The sequence below is a fragment of the Gastrolobium bilobum genome, unplaced genomic scaffold (assembly GCF_033153095.1).
Source record: "Gastrolobium bilobum isolate Gb01-03AN ecotype WA unplaced genomic scaffold, APGP_CSIRO_Gbil_v1 utg4089, whole genome shotgun sequence".
Classification (NCBI taxonomy): domain Eukaryota; kingdom Viridiplantae; phylum Streptophyta; class Magnoliopsida; order Fabales; family Fabaceae; genus Gastrolobium; species Gastrolobium bilobum.
In genome coordinates this window covers 45,589-69,665 of record NW_026896166.1, presented here as the reverse complement: position 1 = coordinate 69,665, position 24,077 = coordinate 45,589, and the positions used below count along the sequence as shown (strand labels likewise).

General features: G+C 39.0%; 1 protein-coding gene across 1 annotated transcript; it reads right to left on the bottom strand.

Moving 5' to 3' along the window:
- Nucleotides 1–794: 794 nt before the first annotated feature.
- Nucleotides 795–1,619, bottom strand: LOC133298079 (uncharacterized mitochondrial protein AtMg00810-like). Its single transcript, XM_061497318.1, has one exon. It carries the CDS (start codon nt 1,617–1,619, stop codon nt 795–797), a length of 825 nt encoding a protein of 274 aa, XP_061353302.1.
- Between the last annotated feature and the right edge of the window lie 22,458 nt (nt 1,620–24,077).

The window sequence follows — 24,077 nt, the reverse complement described above, 5'->3', positions numbered from 1 at the left end:
CAGTACCATACGTCAGAGAAAGGCTTATTAAGATCATAAATAAGATAAATTGTTTAATTAAAATAGAGGCGACCTCTTTGCTGCATCATGTGGCCACTTGTAGACCTGCAACCACTATCATTTTGATAAGCCATCATAATATCACCGTGATTAATGTTTGGTAAGGGCATTTTAGCCTCTATGACGGTAGATATAACTTCAACCGGGATGCTTCATAATCTTTGCTGCGATATAGGAGAAAAATGAAACAGCTTGGTGGAATGCAGTGACATGGTGTACAGACAGGAGCATAGTTGTTGGTCCATTCTTTTTCTGGAATAATGTTGCGATCTTCCAAGTTAGGAAAAGCAGAGAGAGACCGAGATAGGGAATTCCACTTCTTTGTTATGTTGGTCCCGTTGTCAAAGTAATTGGAGTTATTAAACTAGTATGTGAATGGACCTTTAGAGGTTGTGTTATTTCATAGGCCCTATAAGTGGTGTTCACACACACATAAATACACAAGCAAATATCTGAATATACCTCTATTCTTTTACTGATTCTGCCAAAGCCGAATTACAAGAGTTATAGTGTGCTATTTATAGGCAATAACAAATGATTAAGAGTGATAATGACTAACATAGGAAATCTCAACATATTAATTGTCCACTAACATAATACTAGGGACACACCTCTTCACCATAAACCTTTCATTTTCTATTTTTTTATTTAATTTAAAACTTATCCAACAAAACTCCCCCATAAGCTTTAAATTCTTCGACCATCCTTCATCCCAATCTTCTTCTTGAAATTTTCTAACAGCAACGTTGGCAACGACTTTGTAAATATGTCACCCACTTGATCTCGGCTTGCAACATGAGTGAGCTCCACCTTCTTTCCTTGACTTGATCCCGAATGAAATGAAACCTGACATCTACATGTTTACTCCTCTCATGGTTGACCGGGTTCTTTGCTAACTCGATTGTAGACTTGTTGTTAACCCAGATCTCGGTTGGGTCGACTTGTTCTTGCTCCAATTTACTCAATAGATTCCTCAGCCACATTGTGTGACAAACACACCAGGATGCAGCAACGTACTCGGCTTCACATGTAGATAAAGTCACAATGGGTTCCTTCTTTGACACCCACGTGAATGCCGTGTTTCCCATGAAAAATACATAGCTAGCCGTGCTCTTCCTGTCGTCGACATCTCCACACCAGTCGCTATTTGAATATCCCACCAGCTTGTACTTGTCTGACTTCGAATAATGAAGTCCTTGCGAGATTGTTCCTTGAACATATCTCAATATCCTCTTCGCCGCCTTCCAATGTGTGTAGCCCGGATCTTCCATAAACCGGCTTATAATCCCAACACTTAGACACAAGTCTGGCCTCGTACAAGTTAAATACCTTAAACATCCTACTAGACTTCGATAATTACTCGGATCAACTCTTTCTCCTCCATCATACTTCGAAAGTTTTAAGTCGGGTTCCATAGAAGTTGAAACCGGATTGCAATCTATCATTTTGAACCTCTTCAGGATATCTTTTGCATAAGCTTCTTGAGATACAAAATTCCCGAATTTGTCTTGTTTGAACTCCAGACCAAGGAAGTACCTCATCAGACCGAGATCCGTCATCTCGAACTCTTGTCATCAACATATAAAGCAACCAGTAAAATATTACCTTCTTTCTTCTTCACATACAGGGCATGTTCATATGGACATTGCTCAAATCCGTCCTTCTTGAAATAAGAATCAATACTGGTGTTCCAAGCCCGCGGTGCCTGCTTCAGCCCATACAAAGCCTTCTTCAGCCTTAACACTTTTCTTTCTTGTCCGACTTTCATGAAACCCGGAGGTTGTTCGAGATATACCTCCTCATCAAGTACACCGTTTAAGAACGCCGATTTCACATCCATCTGATAGATTGGCCATCCAAGCTGGGCTGCATGTGAGATCAATAACCTGATTGTCTCCATCCTCACTACGGGTGCAAACACCTCGCCATAGTCTATTCCAGCTTTCTTCTTTTACCCCTTTGCTACTAACCGGGCTTTGAATCGCTCAATCTCCCCTTTAGCATTTATCTTCTTCTTATATACCCACTTCACACCGATGAGCCGACTTCCTTTTGGTAGCTCGGCTAACTCCCATGTCTTATTCCGCTCAATAGCTTTTATCTCTTCTTCCATGGAAGATTGCCATTTTTCATTTCGGACAGCTTCCTCAAAGCTCAAATCCTCAGAATCTGCTAACAATCAAACGAGATGTGCTTCGTTAGTTGAGTCATACAAGTCTTGCAAGCTTCTCATTCTCGGTTGTCTCTGCTCTTTTTCATCATCAGAGACTTCAGGATTTGCCGGGATATGAGTCGAAGGTTGTCCGACCTCAATTGATATATTTCTGGGTTCCACATTGACCCCAGATGTACTACTCCAGTCCCATTCATCTTCTTCATTCACTTTCACATCTCGGCTTACCAACACCCTTTTATTGACGGGATCCAATAACTTGTATCCCTTCGTCTTCTCATCATATCCAATAAACACAAACTTCTTACTCTTATCTTCAAGCTTCGTTCTGATCTGGTTCGGTATGTGTGCATACGCAACACTACCAAAAATGTTGAAATGAGCCACTAATGGCTTTAGACCACTCCATGCCTCCTGTGGAGTTTTATCATTCACACTTGAATGCGGACATCTATTCTGCACGTACACATCACATTGTAGGGCTTCTCCCCAAAACTCCTTAGGCATATTCTTAGTCTTTAACATAGAATGCACCATATCCAAGATAGTCTGGTTCTTTCTTTCAGCAACTTCGTTTTGTTGTGGGGAGTACGGTGCGGTCAGGAACCGCCTTATCCCGTGTTCTTCACAATACCTTTTAAAGGCAATTGAAATGTACTCACCACCTCGGTCAGAACGGACCGACTTGATGTATCTCCCGGTTGCATTTTGTATCATCACTTTAAACCTCTTAAAGGCCTCTAGCACCTCGGACTTCTCCTTCAGAAAATATACCCAAGTCTTACGACTAAGATCATCAATAAACGAAACAAAGTATCTCTTTCCACTGAAGGACCCTGGAGTTATGGGTCCACACATGTCGGTATGTATCAACTCCAAGGGCTGCTTAGCCCGGTATCTTGCCATCCTTTGGAACAGGCTTCTTGCGTGCTTACCCAGCACACAGTCTTCACAGAACTTTCCACCAGAATTTAACTTTGGCAGTCCTACTACCATGTTCTTCTTCATCAGTTCGGCTAGACCACCGTAATGAAGGTGTCCAAACCGTCGATGCCACAGAGACATCTTATCCTCCACCTTGGCTTACAGACAGCCGACCTCCACACTCCTCAGACTCAGCTTGTACATTCTGTTCTTTTCCATCTGAACTCGGGCTATCAGACGCCCTTGTTTATCTTTCAATAGTAGAACTTGGTCTGTCATTGGAACCGAGTAACCTTTCTCCATCAATTGTCCAATGGTCAAAATGTTACTTTTGAGTTCGGGCATATAGTACACATCCTGAATTGTTCCAACCCGTCCATCCTTTTGTAAAAAGCAGGCTGTACCACGGCCTTTCACATCAATTTTGGACGCGTCTCCAAAATAGACATGTTCGTCTTCCACCGTTCTCAACTCTTTGCACAAATGTTTGTAACCACACATGTGATTACTGGCACCAGTATCCAAGTACCACTCCGTTTCATTCTTCGAGCTAGTTTCACCATGTGCTAACATCAGAACTCCTCCATCTCTTATTTCTTCTTCTGCAGTGAAGTTTGAAGTCTCGTCAACTCTTCTTTCTTCTCGGCAATCTTTAGCAAAATGCCCAACTCGGCCACAGTTGTAGCATTTGCCCGAGTTGCAATTTTTTGCATAGTGACCATACTTGCCACACTTATAACATTCTATATTACTTTGATTCGACCACCGGCCTCTTCCACCTCGGCCACGTCCTCTACCTCTCCAGTTTTGCTGACTCGTCTCAGCTCTTTCTTCATGTTTCACCTCCTGACCTCGACCACGACCACCTCGGACATTCTGAGAATACAACACTTTTTCATCCTTAATTGTTGCTTTTGCCTGGAGTGCTTGCTCAAGAGACTCATCCTTCTTTTTCTTCTTGCGCTGCTCATGCGCTTCAAGAGAACCAGCTAGCTCTTCAACAGAAAGCGTAGCCAAGTCTTTAGACTCCTCAATTGCACATACCACGTTTTCGAAGTCGTCTGTCAACGACCTTAGAATTTTTTCAACAACTCTGGAGTCGATCAACACCTCTCCATTCCGTTTCAACTGGTTCACCACGGTCTGAACCCTAGTGATGGAGTCTGACACTCCTTCAGTTTCCTTTATCTTTATCCCCTCCAACTCTCCTCGAAGAGTTTGAAGTCTGACCTGCTTCACACGGTCCGCGCCTTTGTAGACCGTCTCCAATATATCCCAGGCCTCTTTTGTCGTCGTTGCGCCTCCAATCTTTTCAAGACCACCGCTTTCTTCAACAGCTTGAGACATCATGAATAGTGCCGCTGCATCCTTTGTTCTCAACGCACTCAACTGCTTGAGTTGATTTGCTGAATATCCTTCCGTTGTTTCAGGTTCTTCGAACCCATTTTGCACCAACCCCCAACTGTCATAGGCTCTTAGAAGAGCCTTCATTTGGATGCTCCAGTTTTCATAGTTCACCTTTGTCAGGCGGGGCACTGGCAGACTATTACTCATATTCTCCATTGGCTCAAGCTCTGATACAATTTGTTATTTCACAGGCCCTATAACTGGTGCTCACACACACACAAATACACAGGAAAATATCTGAATATACCTCTATTCTTTTACTGATTCTGCCAAAACCGAATTACAAGAGTTATAGTGTGCTATTTATAGGCAATAGAAAATGATTAAGAGTGATAATGGCTAACATAGGAAATCTAAACATATTAATTGTCCACTAACATATACCTAGGGACACAACTTTTCACCATAAACCTTTCATTTTCTATTTTTCTTTTATTTAATTTAAAATTATCCAACAGGTTGATAGGCATTGTGTTAGTTTGTGAACCAACCGGAAATAGTACTCAGGAACTACTCACCATTCTGGCATTATGTTAGCTTCTGATGCGAGTATACACACCTTTTTGTTGAAGTGTGGTCAACATTAAGTGCTCTCAGTATCGGCCGAGGGAAGTCTTCATGGCTTCAAGATGATGTTCGAGCTATAATGTTGGCCTCCATTTCTGACCGATGATGATAATTATATTCAGTATGATAACTTGGCCAGACATCATGCCAGCGAATTGCAATATTTACATGTGCCTTTGGTCGATTCTCGAGAATTTGCACTTGGGTCTTCACGCGTTAGAGTTGCAAGCATCTGCGCTTTATTTTAGAACGAACATTGATGAGCCTAGAGAGAAAAGCTTCGACGAAGGAGATTGCATCGTTGTCTTCAAACACATGGTCATGCTCTAACGAGTGTCATGCAGACAAAATAAAGTGATATGCTCATATGAAGAGAGAAATAATGAACGCATGAGCACATTTCAGAAGACCTGGACTGCTCCCATGCTCTCAAATAAAATGTCTTGTTCAGCGACCATCTATGTCGATCGGGCATGGTGTTGGGCTGTTATGCCTGGCCATCATGTTTGAAACCTGACTAGTAAGGAAGACAACTTCTACAAAGGCAAATCGTGAGGCGGTCGGCTGCTAGGTCATTTAACTGTAACAAGGAGCTTAGCTAAGGTGTTATTTCGTCTTTAGAAAATTGAGCCAAAAAATCGATCATATCTTGACCAAAGAGCATGCCATTAAGAGAGAATTTTCCAGTTTAAGTAGCGCATATAAAAAGAAAATAGGTGGCCAACAAGATGATCCTTTGAGTACAAGCATTCCACAAAGAAAGGTCTTAAACAGGTCTAGATTGTTGATGCAGCTTCCAGAGTAAATAATATTGCATATACAAACTTATATAATAAATAATGTGTTCCAAGGGAGACAAGATGGAGATTTTGATGATAAATACATATGGTTTTCTTCTGTAATAAGCATTGTTGGTGGCACGTATAATAAATAATACCGGAGTAGAAGTAGTCCAATAATAAGAGATATGTCGATTGGAAAGAAGGGATATCTATACGGGACGCTGGCAACCGAAATAGACTTTGCCATTCGGGAAAATTTTCATATGCGACTGAGATGGACCTTTGCCATTCGGGAAATCTTTATAGGCGATCGAGATGGACCTTTGCCATTTGGGAACATTTTCATAGGCGACCGAAATGAACTTTTGCCATTTGGGAAATCTTTAGAGGCGACCAAATGGACTTTTGGTTATTCGGGAAGTTGTCACAGGCGACCAAAATTGACCTTTGGCCATTCAGGAAGTTGTATTGGAAAGAAAATATATAACATACTCAAGGAGAAACATAAATGTGATAGTGAAGGGATATTCTCACCGGACATTGGTAAATATGATGGGCAATGTGAGGCTGGCCATCCTCTCTTGATAATTGGATGGACACTGAAGTTGATCTTCCTGTGTTAGAGGGCGGATGGGCACTAAAGTTGGCTATCCTGTGTTGAAAGGTGGATGTGAATGACCATCCTGTGTTGGAGGGCAGATAGACAAGATCCTGTGTTGATTTGGCTAGTTGGATAAATATTCTAAAGTCCAGCAACTGCTTGGTTTTCCGATAAGTTAGTGATTTGTAAATTGAAACTCGACCTACTCTTTGTGATTATGCTGAAACTCGTCAGGAATTTTACCTTCATTAATTCAATTTTGGCAATTCAACTTTTTCTTCTTATGCTCTTCGTCGTGGGCTCTCCATAATTTCTTGAAAATTTTTCATTTGACATTGAGCCTTCAAGAAGATAACATCTACGGTGCATCACACCATGTCTTACCAATAAGACATGGTGTAAAGTATAAAAGTTACTTTTATTTTTATCCTCTCTGGTACAATATATGCTGACGTGACACACTTCCATTGGCGTAATATAAATTTGCCCGTATTACAATAGATTTTTGTGCTCCATACTTCTTTTTTATTGTGCCTTTCAACGTGGGTCCACCACCTCATTAAATCAATTTCTAAAATCAGCTTCTCCTTATTTTGTCGTGACAATGCCTTTGTGCTTTCCAACGTGGACCTGCAGCTTAACATGTTTTATGAATTTCATTTTTCCTTCTTATGCTTTTTGATGTGGGGCCGCCATTATTTGGTTTACACTTGGCAAGTGTTTTTGAGGTTGCTTCCACATGACCGTACTTTCTACTGGGGGCATATAGTTGACATTGTTTGTTTCTGTGCCACACAGAGAATTAGAGCGGCGATGAAGCATGATTTAATAATGTAGTATTGGTTAGATGCTTTCCTTCTGGTGAAAACTTTCTTCGAGAAAGAAGAGCGAGTGATACTTCTTAGTAGGACTCACAGGCATCTCTTTAAAAATGCATTTACGTAGAGTTCTTCAGCGATCGGTGGTCAAGTAATTTTGGCAGCCTCCCTTGATGATTGTGAGTTTTCCTCTGGTAAAGCAGTCGGCTGGAGAGGGGTTGAAAGCGGATTGAGACCAATCTTTGTAGATCTAGAGAATGAATTTAATATACAATAAACTTGTATCTGAGACTACAAGAGAAAATATACCAATTGGTTCGTCACTTTAAATGGACTCCTAGTCCGGTATTTGCTTGGATTTACTGATTTCGATTCACCGAGTGTTTTCAACGACCTGATGAAATATCATGGGAAGCTTCGATATACAACACCATATCAAAGCAAATATTGTGCTGGATGGGAAGCTTTGAAATGAACTCCCACACACCCTCCAATAGGAAGCTTAATTAGGGCCTTGGTCTTTACCATTGTCACTATGAACACTCCTATATCAAGATACTATACCCTCCATGGGATACATCTATGAACACTTGACAGTTCATAAGCGCCGTCTGTGAGAAACAAACCCACGAACACATGGTCCTATATCAGTATACCATACCCTTCATGGGATACATCTATGAACACTTGAAAGTTCATTAGCGTTGTGGCCCAACTTGTAACACCCTGTTATCGAACCGGTGTGTTATAATTAATTATGATATTAAACGCAGTTACAATCACAACAGTTATTTGAAATTATGGAAATTTTTTTTCTTTTTAATACCGTTTGCACTTTTTAAAATAACTGTATCAGACAATTTATTAATTGTGATCATAACTTAAAACTTATTGTGGAATCATGAATTCCATAGCTTAATACCATACAATTTACATTTAAAGATGCTAAGGGGTTCCCAACTTCCCATATACCAACAAAGCTTAAAACTTATTTTATTCATGTTCAGTACTAAGTGTCTTCACTATTTTTCGTTACCCTAGGAATTCCACACTTGCCTATGATTCTCAGCTCTTAACATGTTATATATTTCTTCATTAGCTTCGCGTGGATTCAAACCGCGCTCAATTTGGAGTACTGTAGCTCAAGTTATGCAAGTTTTATTAAACTATGTTCGTGTTGGTTCAGGGTAGCGCGTTTGAACACCCACCAGCGCGTTTGAACTCGCTCACGAGCCCATTTTTCCTTCTGGTAGCGTATTTGAATTCTCCCAAGCACGTTTGAACGCTCGGGGACAGGAGATATGACATCTAGCATGTTTTAACGCCCTGTAGCACTTTTTAACGCCCACCACAATTATTCATTTCATTTTAAGCGCATTTGAATGCTCCCAAGCACGTCTGAACGCTCGGGGACAGGAGAAAATGAAATCTAGCGGGTTTTAATGCCCTGTAGCACGTTTTAACACGCTTGTGAGCATTTGGATGCACTCACAAACTGGGTAACACATGTTCTCCCCTGTTTTCATCTATTTTCCTTTGGGGAATTACTTCCCATACACCATATGACTTGAAAGACAATATTACATCATATAATTCTTCAAAATATATTTGTTTACATCAATGCCTCAAATAATACCAAGTGACATGGACATCTCCCATGCTCACCAATACTTAAAATAATAATATGAGACATATACAATTCCATATACTAAAATACAAACCAAGATCAAATGACTTAGAACAACATATGAACAACCAAAGCATGGCAATTACAATCTCATGCAATCCAATGTTCATACCTTAAGTCCAAGATACAAAGTATATGCTAGTATGTGCATCCTATGCAATCCTCTCCAAAATACCAAGTAATCCATATGCACATCATATATCCATCATAGCCTCTAAGCATGCCTCTTGCTCGAAGCTCTAACCTGATCAGTAGTACCTGAAATGGTGGTCCAAGCGTAGGGTGAGATATACATATACATCTCAGTAAACCAAGGGTCCTGGAGGGTCACTCCACCCACTAGCTCACTCAATGTGCATGCAATGATAAACATATGAATAGTATAACACTCAATATTACATCACAACTGGGCACACATCCAGGAACATGTACACGATGATTCCGTTCTAGGACCTCATCATATAACTTCGGGGAACCTTCCTGGTGCCTCTCCCATGGTTGAGATGACCCCATCGAAAAACTCGACTGGAACTCCCAACGAAGACCTATCCAGCGGAAGTCCCGTGTTTGGACCTCCCTAGTATCGCTCCCAGAGACAGCCGCACTGCAAAACTCGATCGGAACTCCCCAAAGGAGCATTTTCCAACGAAAGTCTAAACCAAACATCTACTGACCAGAGATCACAGACAAAATATCACACACATGCCACACGCATGTCAATAAACATATCAATAATGCATGAACATACTCTATCACATATTATCAAAGAGCACTCATCTAACCACTACCCCCAAATCGGGCAAGGTGGAACATATAAGGGGATTAACCCCAGGTCAACGAAAGTTTACCTCAACGAGAACTCCCTCAAGCAAGCTCTCCAATGCTAGGCTCCAAGCTCAACCCTCTCCTATTGGATCTGTGAGAGGCAACCTATAATGATCATACAAGAATGATCATAATAATTTAATAAACTACACAATCAAAATAACACAACAACAACAACTCCCATCTAAATCTTCTCTATAGGGCCGAAAATACCATCGTGCCATGACCAAAGGAAGTTACTCATTCCATCACTTATTTAAATCCTCGTATCACATTCCCATTAATACTCACAACAACCAACAATTTACTTTAACACCCACATTTATGGCTTCAACCACATTTCCATTATTTTCCACCAAAATTTCACTAAGTTACAAAATCATATATAACCATAAATTTTATTGGTTCAATCATTATCATTCATCATTATAAACATTAAATTCCAAAGAGACACTATCATTAAGTGCTCCTAAATACTATAACTCATAACACATTCACTTTAGAGCAATCATTATTAGGATCTACACAAAAACTCAATGAAAGTGTAGAAACTTACTGCCAATAGTTTCCTAAGGTCCAAGCAAGTGACCTCCAAGCTCCCAAGCACTTGAAACAACCCACAATGTTCACTCTTCCTCAAATTTTCGTGGCAAAGAAGGCCAAGGATCTCCTCATACACTTACTCTTAGGGAAAAAACATAACTTGAAAATTGCTCACTAGGTGTTTTGGATGAAGTTTTATGTTCACATTTTTCTCTCATAAGATCTCTAGCTCAAAATAGGATTTCAAGCTCTTTCAACCCCTAACAATGGTGGAGGCCGCGAGTGAGGGAAGAAAAGAGGAGAGAGTGTAACATCCCGAGTGCTGACAATTGTATGGTTAGTGGAAAAGCTAATGTACAATTGAATGTATGGTTAGTGGAAGAGCTAGCGTACTATCAGCGAGAGGGGTACATGAATGAATCGAATAACACCAGAAAGAGAGGGATTCCAGAGATTGTGCTGGTATAGGACAACACAACTGAGGATAGGTTATAAGAATTAATTGATACTACCTATACTAACAAGATGCATCTACTTTTCGGTAGCCCGGATCGGAAGAACTCCATAGTTAAGCGTGCTTGACTTGGAGCAATTCAGGGATGGGTGACCTCCTGGGAAGTTTTTCCGGGAAGTATGCGAGTGAGGACAAAGCACGCTGAAAAGTCTCGTGTTAGTGTGTGGGGATAGTCGTTGATGCTTGCAAGTGACTGGGCGTTATAGAGAGAGTGCTCAAAAATTCTGATTTCAATGTCTTTAAGCCACTTAAAGTGGGTCTCACTTGTCGCTTTACTCACTTAAACCTACCAATCTCCACTAAATTCATAAATCATCAATTTACCTCAACATATTTTTATTTCCTAGAACATTATTTCCATTTTCATATTTATGGGAAAAATTACACAACAGTATTTTACTCAGAAAAATTACTGTTCATCAAATTTTTCAAAATGTACATATCAACTCCAAATTCATTCTGAACACACTTTCAGTATTATTTTCATCAGATTATGTCCAGATTTAATATTTCACTTTCTAGGGTTATATATTTGGCAAATTATCATTTTGCCCCTATGGGTATTTTGACCCAAATTTCAGGATTTCAATTAAATAAGCCCTCTAGCCCACAATTAAGCATTTAATATTATATTTTAAATACACGAGGTGTTATACAACTCCCTATACATCTTGGCATCCTGACTTCGCAGGCTATCAAGTTGGGAGGCTTCTGTTCTGGCAGGCCTTTTAGGCCCATGGAGGCCTTTTAGGCCCAGTCCATGGGCCCAACATCAAGAGCCCACTTCTATAACCTTCTAGAAGGACACCCCATGCCCCTTCACTGGCTGTAGATGGGACAACTCTAGAGGCCCCTCTCCTCTACATAATACCCTCTTCCCCTACTGAAGGAAACACCTTGGGATCTCCTTATTATTCATCTTATGAGTTGTGACTCCAGAGCCATGAACACACATATACCCTCCCCCTTTGATATGTAGCACCATGGGAAGTTTCACTGAGGCCTTGGTATCTACCATTATCACTATGAACACCCCTATATCAACATATTATACCCTCCATGGAATACATCGATCTATGAACACTTAACAGCTCATATTCTTTTAGACATATAGATAGTTATAACTTATAAGGAATACTACACTTACAATTTTGGCTCCCTTTACAAAATTATGTCTCTCATTGAGCTTGTACGCATTAAACATATGCTGATATGGCCTTCACTACAATAGTTGCATAAGTTTTGGAATCACGCCAAAAAGGAATATTTTTGCAGGTGCATGAAATGTCTGCAAGAATTGCAAAATGAAAGCTCTCTGTTTAAGAGCAATCTTCAAAACTTGTTTAAGGTGAGTGTAAAATCATGCTCGAGCATGTTTGAATTGTTTTTTCCCCAAGAGATAAACTGTATTTGGTAAATATGTAGCTCGTATGCTTGTCCTTCCTTGTATGATCTATCTTTACAATATGTTTAATTAAATCCTATTAATTTTGTCTTAATTATAATCCTTATATTGCTTAATGCAGCTGCAACAAGAAATTGTGGCTGCAGGTGGGACTATTCCCAAAATCCAATAGATGGAGGTGAGATGATTGCCAACTAGTGCGAATGAGAAGGAAACTACCATAGTGATGCCTTTTTATGGAACAACTCATTTTGTTCAAGTTTTTTTAGTTTTGGGTGTAACAAATTTACAGTTTCGGGATTATTCCTTAGTGTATTATGTGGATTTTAAACGAGGGGATACTACTGGTTTGAATTGGCATTTCTTACAGTTTGTTATAGATTACATGCTTCTTTTCCCAATACTATGATCTTGTTTAAAGTTTTGCTTTTTACATAATTTAGTTTACTGATACATGCGTAACACGGGTTTTAGTGTTTTCGTATGTGAGAAACAAAACTCTTACTTAAAACAATATTATATAATATTATTTATTAATAAAATAAGGAATGTTATATTTACAAATTTTTTGTTTACAAACTACACTATGTGTTACCGGTAAGACACTCTTGGTTAGAGTCTCACCGGTAAGACTCTAAGACACTCTTGATTAGAGTCTTACCGGCCAGACATAGTGTAGTTTGTAAATTTATAAAAAAAAAGTTTATCAATATAACCTTCTTTTGGGCATCAATACCCTTTTCTCCCTGCAAAACATCTTAAATAAAATTAAAAAGAAACATGAATACTGACTTATCCTAATCCTAATAATTGAAAATACAAAAATTAAAAATTGCAAGAAATTAAAATACTGAAATTAAATTGCACAATTTTAAAAACTTCCTAATTGAACTTTGGGCTGCCTCCCAAAAGAGCTTGTTTTATAGTCTTCAGCCTGACTTGGATTGATGATCAAGGTGGCTTGAAGAAAAGAGCGAAGAACAACTTTGATTCTTCAATCCAACTCATCTCGCATGTAGACTCTTTCATCTTGACCTTGGGCTTGCCTCTAACCTTTAATGAGTGAGGATCATCGAGGTTTATTGTTCCACCTCCCGTATATTCAATTGTATGCACATGATCTCCATCCATCTTTAAAATCAAATCATTCTTCCACATGTCTACCATAACTTTTCGTGTATCAAAGAATGGTTCCTCAAGAAATTGAGAAATAGTAGGGTCCCCCTCTATGTCAAGCATCACAAAATCTACTTGGTGTGGAAAGTTGCCTATCTTGATATTCATATTTTCAACAATGTCAATTGATGCTTTGATGGAGCGATTAGGCAAATGTAGAGTTATCTTTGCAGACCTTATGCTCCTTATTCCCATCTTCTCTAGCAGAGTCATAGGCATCAATTTTACATTAGCCTCAAGATCACTCAAGGTTTTCTCTTTTTGCATGGTATCTTGTTGCTTTTGTATCCTTTGAGGTAAAGGGGATGGTGGTATGATTGTCTTGCTGACAGTCTGAGCCTGCTGTAATTTTTCTATAGCAGTACTCTCAGTGCCAGCAATTTTAGGTTCTTTGGGTTGATCATAAATTTCCACCTCTTCTGCAGCTTTATCTCTTTCCTTCTGATTCAATGCCTTCTGCTTTAGCTCATGGTAGTTCTTTATAACTTCTGGTTCATCTACTGCTTTACCACCTACTATTGCTATAGCATTGACCTGTTCTTCTTCATTCTTCTTTGGGACTTCAGTGTTGTTTAGCAAGGATCCTAGAGGTCTGCTTTTAAGTGCTTCTGCCAATTGACCTACTTGAGTCTCCAAATTCTTGATTGTTGCAGCTTGATTCTGAATTATAACATTGCTCCTTGTCATGTAATCCTTCAGCATTCTTTCCAACGAATTTGATGTATCAACTTGTTGACTAGGCTGTTGCTGCTGCATAAATTCAGAAGGGTGTGTAATTCTGTTTGAATATGTTGCTATAACAGAGAATTCTTGTTGTTGTCCTTGTGAATATGAAAGAATTTGGTTAGGCCCAATAAAAACATGGAAGCCCACGCCCATAAAGGACCTAGAACAAGGCATAAAAGACAGGCACGGGACGCGATAACCCTATCGCGTCACACCAGCGTGATGTCCATATCGCGAAACACCAGGCGCGATAGTCCCATCGCGTTATACACAGCGCAGTGCCTCATCGCAACATGCAGGATATACTTACTCCCCACGCAACAGGATACCTTCTACAGACAGTAAACTTAAGGGCCAAGGCAACACCACCGCGCCCTCACACCAGTAAGCAATGGATAGCTCCAGCTCGCCACAACTCTACTAATAGACACCATGGTGGCAAGCTCCTCAACATTTAAACCATGATAGCCACACTACTTTGGCACCAAGAAACCTTTGCCTTCACCATGAAGAAAGGTCTCCTCCAAACACACATCTCGATTACTATATAAACATACGTTGTGCCACCAAGGTACGATCATCCTTTACTTTCACAACCTAAACACCTGCCTCTGATACTGACTTGAGTGTCGAAGTGTCTTCGCAGTACCCCCCCATCCGGTGCAACGTGAAGGACGAAGGACAAAAAGCTCAGGCTCATCCCACATCAACAGTACTAGGCCCAGGCCAGTAACCATCTAAGGGCTCCCCCATTCTTGACTGTAGGTGTTTGAATATGAACTGTTCATGTTATAGCTTCCTACAAAACAAACAGATTGAGGGTTTTTTGGACAATTATCATAAATATGAGGACCATTACAGAAAACACATGATATAACATCAGTTATGGCATTGACTGGTTGTGCTTTAGCTTCAGTAGACAGATTCAGCGTCTTGATAGAGTTGTTTAAACCTGAAATTTGTGCTGACAGTGCTGTTACAGCATCAAGTTCCAAAACTCCAGCAACCTTCTTTGGTGTTGAACTTGATCTTTCCACAGGCTACTGATAGTTATTGACTGCCATTCTCTCCAATATTGCATATGCTTCTGTATATGTCTTTTCTAAAAGGGCTCCTCCAGATGATGCATCGACCATGCTCTTTGTTGGTCTATTGAGTCCATTATAGAAAGTCTCCATTTGAATCCATTCGGGAATGCCATGGTCTGGGCACTTCCTCAACAGATCTTTGAATTTCTCCCAAGCCTCATAAAATGACTCTTCTTGCAATTGCTTGAAGGTTGAAATATCATTCCTATATTGAGCTGCCTTCATGGGAGGAAAGAACTTCAGTAAAAAAATTTCTGCCAACTCCTCCCAGCTTCGGATTGACTATGGTTGTAAAGAGTTCAACCAAGCTTTAGCTTTGCTGGCGAGAGAGTAGGGAAATAACTTCATCTTTAATGCATTGACACGAGTTTTAGCTCGCGCAAATTAAAAATTATTTTTATTTAGGGTTCAGAAAATTTTGTAGTAAAGTAGAAACCCTAAGTAGTCTCTCAAGAAAATTGTTTTGGTTAAAATCGCTTATGAGAACATAAAATTAAAAGGGGGGTTTTGGATTTTGATTGAATAATTAAAAGACAGAATATAAAAATTGGGATTAAAAATTCGTAATTAAAAATTAACCAACCTAAGGTTAGGGTTCCTAGGATGTCCTTCCTTAGATAAAAATTACCAAATTCGTGATTAACCTCAATTGAATCAGAATCCTTATTTTCAATTGAGAACAATCTGATCATCAAATCTGATGATCATTCTTTTCCCATAATTGCAATCACGAACCTCAGATCGAATATCCATAATCACACGATATCGATCTGAGTTAGGGTAAAGAAACGAATCTGATTAGAGAGTGATCGCGAATCCTCTAGACAGATCCATGTAATCCCTTCCCCTTAGGTTGATTAAAGGGATTTTAGCCTAGCATGGCTAGGATAAACATGATTAAAAATTAAAATAAATAAAAAGAAGAAGAAGAAAAGACGAAGAACGCTTCAGAGAAAATATTTTGATCCTCAAATTCGAAAATTACAGAATACTCTAAAAGTTTCCTACTCTGCCGTCATATACCCCTACCCAAATCGGGTTAGGGCTCAGTTCTGATCAGCCCATCTGTCTATAATACGAAATAAAGTAAATAAAATAAAATAAAACTAAATCTTGGCTTTGAGCCACTTGAGTAATTGGGTTTTAATTTAAATTACAAGTCCAATAATCAAATAAAACTTCAACAAAACGCGTCCAACTTGGCTTTAGAAATCGACCAGTTTCCAGTCCGAATTGGGCTTCGAGCTCTTCATAATAATTGTATCTCTCTGTGTTATCTGAAAAATCCAACTAGAACGGAGTCAATCCGACAACTATGGACTGAGATATAGCCAAAATACAGAAGTAACGTAAAGCTGAAAAATTCTGACGAAAATAAATTAAACCCAATCAAAAACTAAAAATCTAAATTAACTCTAAAAATCATTATTTTAGTCAAATAAATCCTAAAAATACTAATCAAGAGTAACAAATAAGTGTAATAAAATATGAGTTATCATGCATCCAATATAACTCCTTGTATCTTGAAGCTATTTGCTAGCTCCATGAAATTTTTGATGTGGAGAAGCGCATCTTCACTAGGCATCCCATTAAATAGACCAATTGTTTCCAGCATGTCAAACATGACCGGTTTCAATTCAAAATTTGCTGCTGCAATTTCTGGTTGAACAATTGGAGAACGAAGGTTCTTGAGTGCCAAGATTCTTTGTGGGCAGATTGAGATCTCAGAGTGAATTGCATCTTTATTGCTGGCTCTTGCTCCTACCATTCTCGCTGCCATATCAGGTAATGCTGTAGCGTTGCTACGTCTTTGCTTTCTCCTTCGAGCTTGAAACATCCTTTCAATTTCAAGGTTAAAGTTCACTTCTTGCTTGGTTGGAGAACTGCTCAAACGCTGCAATTAACACTTAAAAATAGAAAAGAAGAAAGGTGAAAGAGAAGAATTAGAAAAGAAAAGAAAAGAAGAGATAGAAATAAGAGAGAATTTCTTCACTTAAATAAAAAGCTTTAAAGAAATCATCCCCGGCAACGGCGTCAAAAACTTGTTGTGCAATTTTGCAATCAATTAAATCAATCACACAAATACGCAAGTGCACGTGTCACAAGTAATAAAGGGATGTGTGAGTCCAAGATCATTCCCACGGAGATGATTTATAAAGCAATGATTATTTAAGTAAAGAAACTAGAAAAGTATTAATTTTTATAGTTGGGTTTGTAAAATAAAAGACAATTGATACTAGGAAAACAATAAACTAAAATTAAAGGTATTAAAGTGATGGATGAAATATGGGTCAAAGGAAAACTAAAGGAAACAAGAAAGGGACCCATAAAATCAATACCCCAAACATAAAAAATCTCACAAAAAAGTATAGGGTGTTGGGGCATCTCATGTCTACGGGAAATGCTACCTGCTCTCTGACAATTATTACAAGACTTACAAAACTTATAAGCATCATGAAATAGAGAAGGCCAGAACAAACCAGCATCTAGAACCTTCCTAGCAGTTCTTTGTGGTCCAAAATGACCACCACAGGCAGATGCATGACAAAAATTCAAAACAGAAAGAGTCTCACTGTCAGGCACACATCTCATAACCACTTGGTCACTACAAAATCTCCACAAATAAGGATCATCCCAAACATAGTATTTAGACTCACTTTTCAATTTCAAGAGTTGAGCCCTAGCGGAGTCAACAGGTAACGCACCAGCAACCAAGTAAATAACTATATCAGCATACGAAGGGAACTTACCTTGCAGCTGTAAAAGCTGCTCAACAGGGAAATCATCCCCAATAGGTATAGGGTCAGATGCAAGAGAGGTGATGCGGCTCAGATGATCAGCAACTTGGTTTTCCGCTCCACTTCTATCCTTGATCTCAATATCAAACTCTTGGAGCAACAACATCCACCGGATGAGTCTAGGCTTAGCATCTGCTTTCTTTAAAAGAAATTTCAAAGCTGCATGGTCAGAGAAAACAATAACCTTGGTATCTAACAGATATAACCGAAACTTATTAAGAGCAAATACTATAGCCAAGAGTTCTTTTTCAGTGGTGGTATAGTTGGATTGAGCAGGATCCAATGTCCTGGATGCATATGCAATGACATGTGGGGCCTTGTTGACCCGCTGAGCAAGAACAGCTCCAACAACATAATTGGATGCGTCGCACATCAAATCAAATGGAAGAGACCAATCAGGTGCACGGATCACAAGAGCTATGGTTAGGAAGCGCTTCAGATGATCAAACGCTGCCTTGCATGCATCACCAAACTCAAAGTCAATGTCTTTCTGGAGGAGGTTGGACAGTGGAAGAGCAATCTTGCTAAAATCCTGAATGAAGCGCTTGTAAAAACCTGCATGGCCAAGAAAAAAACGAACTTCTCGCACAGAAGAGGGGTATGGCAAAGCAGTATTGACATCAATTTTAGCAGGATCTACTTCAATACCTTTTTTAGAGACAACATGTCCTAAAACTATCCCTGACTCAACCATGAAATGACATTTTTCAAAATTCAACACAAGATTGGTTTGAATGCATTTGTTCAAAACTCTACCCAGATTACCCAAACATGCATCAAAAGAAAAGCCATAGACACTAAAATCATCCATAAAAACTTCCATGCAATCCTCTAACAACTCAAAAAAGATGCTTACCATGCAACGTTGAAAAGTAACTGGTGCATTGCAAAGTCCAAAGGGCATCTGCCTGTATGCATATATGCCAAAGGGGCATGTGAAGGTCGTCTTCTCCTGATCCTCAGGTGCAATGTGGATTTGAAAGTAGCCTGAGTATCCATCCAGAAAACAGTAGTGGGATTTACCAGCCAACCGCTCCAACATCTGATCAATAAATGGAAGAGGATAGTGGTCCTTGCGGGTTGCCTGGTTGAGCCTACGGTAGTCTATGCAGACTCTCCAACTGTTTTGAGCTCTTGTTGTAATCAGCTCATTATTCTGGTTGGCAATCACAGTGACTCCCAACTTCTTAGGGACCACCTGAACAGGACTAACCCACTGGCTATCAGAGATGGGGTAAATCATTCCAGCTTGCAAGAGTTTTGTTACTTCCTTCTTTACCACATCTAGAATCAGTGGGTTCAAACGCCTTTGGGGTTGTCTCACTGGTTTAGCTCCTTCTTCAAGTAGAATACGGTGCATGTATGTGGAAGGACTAATGCCAATAATGTCAGCCATTGTCCACCCAATTGCCCTCTTATTTGCTTTTAGCAAAGTTAACAGTTTATCCTCCTGCTCAGGTAGAAGGTTCTTTGCCACAATGACTGGTAGCCGCTCATTCTCCTCAAGGAATGCATATTTTAAATGGTCAGGCAGAACCTTCAACTCCAATTTTGGAGGTTGCTCAATGGATGGAAGATGTGTAGTTTGTAGTGCAAGTTCTGCAGAAAAAAGTTAGCAGCTGTGCCTGTAAACAAATTCTCAGAAAAAGGATTAGGATCATCAATAATATCAGCAAGCAATTCAGACAATGCAGATTCACAATAAGAATCAGAATCAGAATCTTGTTCATCCAGTGCATCATTAAAACCAGAAAGATATGATGCTATTTCAGCAAACACAATGCATTCTTGACTATCACCACAACCACAGAAATCAGAATCATGAGTAGTTGAAAAATCAGAAAAATCAGCAATGAATTCAGCAGAAACTTCCTCAACAACTTCATCTATCACATCAATGCAGAAAATAGAATGCTCTTCCCTAGGATGTTTCATGGCATCAAATATATTAAAATGCACAATGTTATCACCAAAATCCATGGAAAAAGTACCAGCATGAACATCTATCTTGGTCCTAGCTGTTCTCATGAAAGGCCTACCAAGTATAATTGGTGATCTATGATGCTCACCGGCAAGTGTACCGATCGCACAAGTAATATAATGATAAGTCAAGTATCGTCTCCACAGGGATTGTGATCGTATATCAAATAATCGTTCCTTTTAAGACTGAAGAGTTCAAATAATTGTGACAAATGTTTTGGATTTGAGAATAATAAGAATTAAAGTAAAACGTATTTTTGAATATTTGGTTATGAGAAAAAAAACAGAGATTGATTTTTGTAAATATGAGAAAACATTGTAGCTAGAGTGCACTCACGTTATGATCCCCACTTCTTACTTTGGATTGATTTACAATACTCATTTATGTAATTACTCAGATAAATTATTATCTAACAATATTAATAGTTAACCCTCAATTCCTTGCATGGTTAACCTTTTAATCCCAATTAGAACCCCAATTCCTTGCAATGTTCCTCATGGCATTAAGTAATGAACTCAATAATTTAAGCATCCGCAATTAAATATACATCTATTCCTAGCATGCATTTAAATTGTTATCTTACCCCTTTCAAGATCAAAACTCCAATATTCCTATCTAGGATTCTAACCCTCAAACTATCCTCAACTATTAGGTTGATCAATTCCAATAAAGAGGATATAAATTACGCACAAGATAAAGATAAAGATAATTATATAAACGAATAATCATAAACCAATTGTAACAAGGGTTCACATAGGATTTGTGACCCTAACTACAATAAAAAGAAACTAGCCAACCATTATTATGACTAAAAGTTCAATATTCAACATACTTGATAAATGAAAAGAGGAAGAATGGAAGAACAAATACATCCTTCAGAACTCTCTCTGAGCACAACCGTCGTCTCTGGTCTTCGGAATAGGATTCCCCCTAATTTTGTAAAAGGCATCCTATTTATACGCCTCTTTTCCTTCTTCCAAAAATGCCCTTGGATAGCACGGTGTATCTTTCCCGCAAACCGGCGCAAGTTGGCGCCGTGCTTCTGTGCTAAAGTGAAAAGTTGGACCACTTTCTCGAAAACCGGCGCCAGTTGGCGCCGTTGTGGCGCCACTAGGCGCCGCTCCCAAAGCACCGGTGTGGAATTCAAAAACTGGCGCCACTTGGCGCTGTGCCTCTGTCCTTGCTAATTCTCGCACAACCAGCGCCAGTTGACGCCACTTTCCAAAGGTCCGCTGCAATGTTCGTAAATTGGCGCGGGTTGGCGCCAGTGTGGCGCCATTCCGCGCCATGTTGCTGGAATTTGTACTGTGCTACACCCGTGTGGAGTCGCGTCAACAGGATTTTTATAATTTTGTAAATTTCACTTCTTTTACCTGTATAAACACAAACAATAGGTGAGAAATATCATTGACATAGAAAGAATCAATATAATAAGCAAATATGTATTTAAATTGCTCTTTTATGACTCAATTCTTATCAATTTTAACTTAGAAAGCTACATCTGCCAGAGGCATATCAAATCATTCCCAGATTTAAACGTTGTTGTCCCCAACAATGTACAAGACTCAATCCATTCAATTAATCCAACATAACAATCCATAGACACTCTCAAACATAATATGCCATGTATGCCTGACCCAATATCATAAACTCCCAACAATGTCATCAACTTCTTAAAGATACAAGTCTACATTGATTACCCCTTACACAGATAAATAATATCCACTTAACACTCAGTGTTTAAGGGTATCATGAGCACTCAATCAATCACAGTTATAACACTACCACAGGCTTGATCATATTCTCAAAAATTCTTAAAAATGAAGAATCAAACACATGCATTAATTGATCAAAAGGACTTCACAGGTTATAACTTAGCCTGGGTAACAGGTAGGAATATATGGACAGTAGCTCAAACAACAATGAGATTGAAAAACTGATGTTATTTCATTTTAACACATTCAACTAAATGATTTTGCTCCACTAACATTCCCAAAGAATTTCGGGAATTAATTCCTTCCAGCCACCTTTTATGCACATTCATTCTTTTCTTTTCTTGCTTTTTTCCTTTTTCTCCCTTTGTTTTAAGGGCACAGATGAAATTTACATCCCCCAATTACTTGACCTTTGTGGAGCTTACCTTAATTTTTTTGTTTTATTTTCAACACATCAGTAATTCAATCTCAATCAAGGTAAGTCACATGGATATAGGCTAAGCCATCAATCAGGCCACAGGTCATTTATCAACAAAATAAGTTCAGGCTCAAGGGGCTAGCAATGGAAAAATTCATACAGGTGGGCTATTTTGGCCATAAGCTAACAAGAACAAAATGCCTTTATCTCTTCAACCAATGCATGCATTACAGAGAAACATATCAAGTTCTAGAGTGTTACAACAGTGAGGTCTCTAAAAAAAAAATCAGTGTTTAAGCTCAAACCTCATAGCTATGGTATCAATATAGACTCAAGAAAATTGACCTCAGACATTATTCGAATTTTACAACATTAGTTCAGACAAACGAGCAATCATGTAATCCAATTATACCTATGCAATGTCATGCCAGAATGTCATACAACATATTTTCAGAAATTCAGTCAAGCACATTAACTAGATAAGCACATTTACACCTGAGAATAACTAACTAAAATAACTAAGAAAATAAAAGAGTTTAGAATATCTCCCCTGATAACAGAAGTGCAGTTCCAAGGTGCTTTCCAAAAGCCCCACCATTCCCAAATTTAAAGAATTGTTGTCCCCAACAATAATCAAACCAAAAGATGGATGATAAACCTGCACCATGGAACAAACACTGGCATATAGGATAACCATAATGCACACAATAAAGCATTAGAATATTTGGGAAATATACCAACTTAAAACAGCAGAGTGACCCTAACATCAACCTATGGTCATAATAAAATAGCAAAAAGTACTAAAAAGAAAAATAAACTAATATACAATAAATCTCCGACAGCAAGGAGATTTAATCAATCCTCCACATCATCCCTCTCAGCAGCATGGAATGACTCAGCAAACGGAGGATCTGGTGGTACTGGATGCATTGGTGAATGAGACCACAATTCCCAGATTTGATTCCAGCCGTGAATCCATGTGAAGAACTATTTAAAGTATTGTTTTCTCTGAAAGATAGAGTCTTGGTGTCTCTTGTCAAAGATTCTCCTTTTTGTGGCCTTCAACCTCCGGTGATCCGCACACATCCTCCAACCAGTATCAAAGAGTTTCACCACTTCCTTTCTCATTACCTTCTTCATTGTAAGATGATGCCTCCCTTGAGGTTTCCTCACATTTTTGTCATCATCCTTATTAAGAATTTTGTGGTTATGGAAAGAGGGATTTTTATCTTTCAAATCAGAAATAGACCACCCTATGGCAGTCCCATGTTCCTTCAATACTTCAATCAACGCCTCCTTCTTACCCAAGAAGGTATATTGCAGAGTTTCAGGAAGCTCCTTCAACTCTATTTTTGGGGCACCATCTTCTTTGTCAGAATCATTCTTTTCCTTAATAACTTCAAACGCTACATTCTTTCCTTCCTTAACAGGAACACTCTCATACGCCTCAAGTTCTTCATCAATCTCTTGACTAGAAGATTTTTCTTCTTTCCTCACTTGCTCTAAAACATCAAGTTTAAAACAATCGCCTTTGTCAGAAGATTGTTTCATAGAGTCAAAGACATTGATGGTAATTGTCTCATCATTCATCCTTAACTCAAACTTTCCATTTTCAACATCAATCATGGCTCGAGCAGTGGCCAAGAAAGGTCTACCCAGCAAAAGAGGCATCTCAGTTCCCCCTTCCATATCCAACACTACAAAATCTGCCGGAAAGATGAATTTGTCCACTTTCACAAGAACATCTTCAATTATACCACTAGGTTTCCTTAAGGATTTGTTAGCGAGTTGCAAGGAAACCATAGTAGGTTTAAGCTCAGATATCCCCAACGATTTATACACGGACGAGGGCATCAGATTTATACTTGC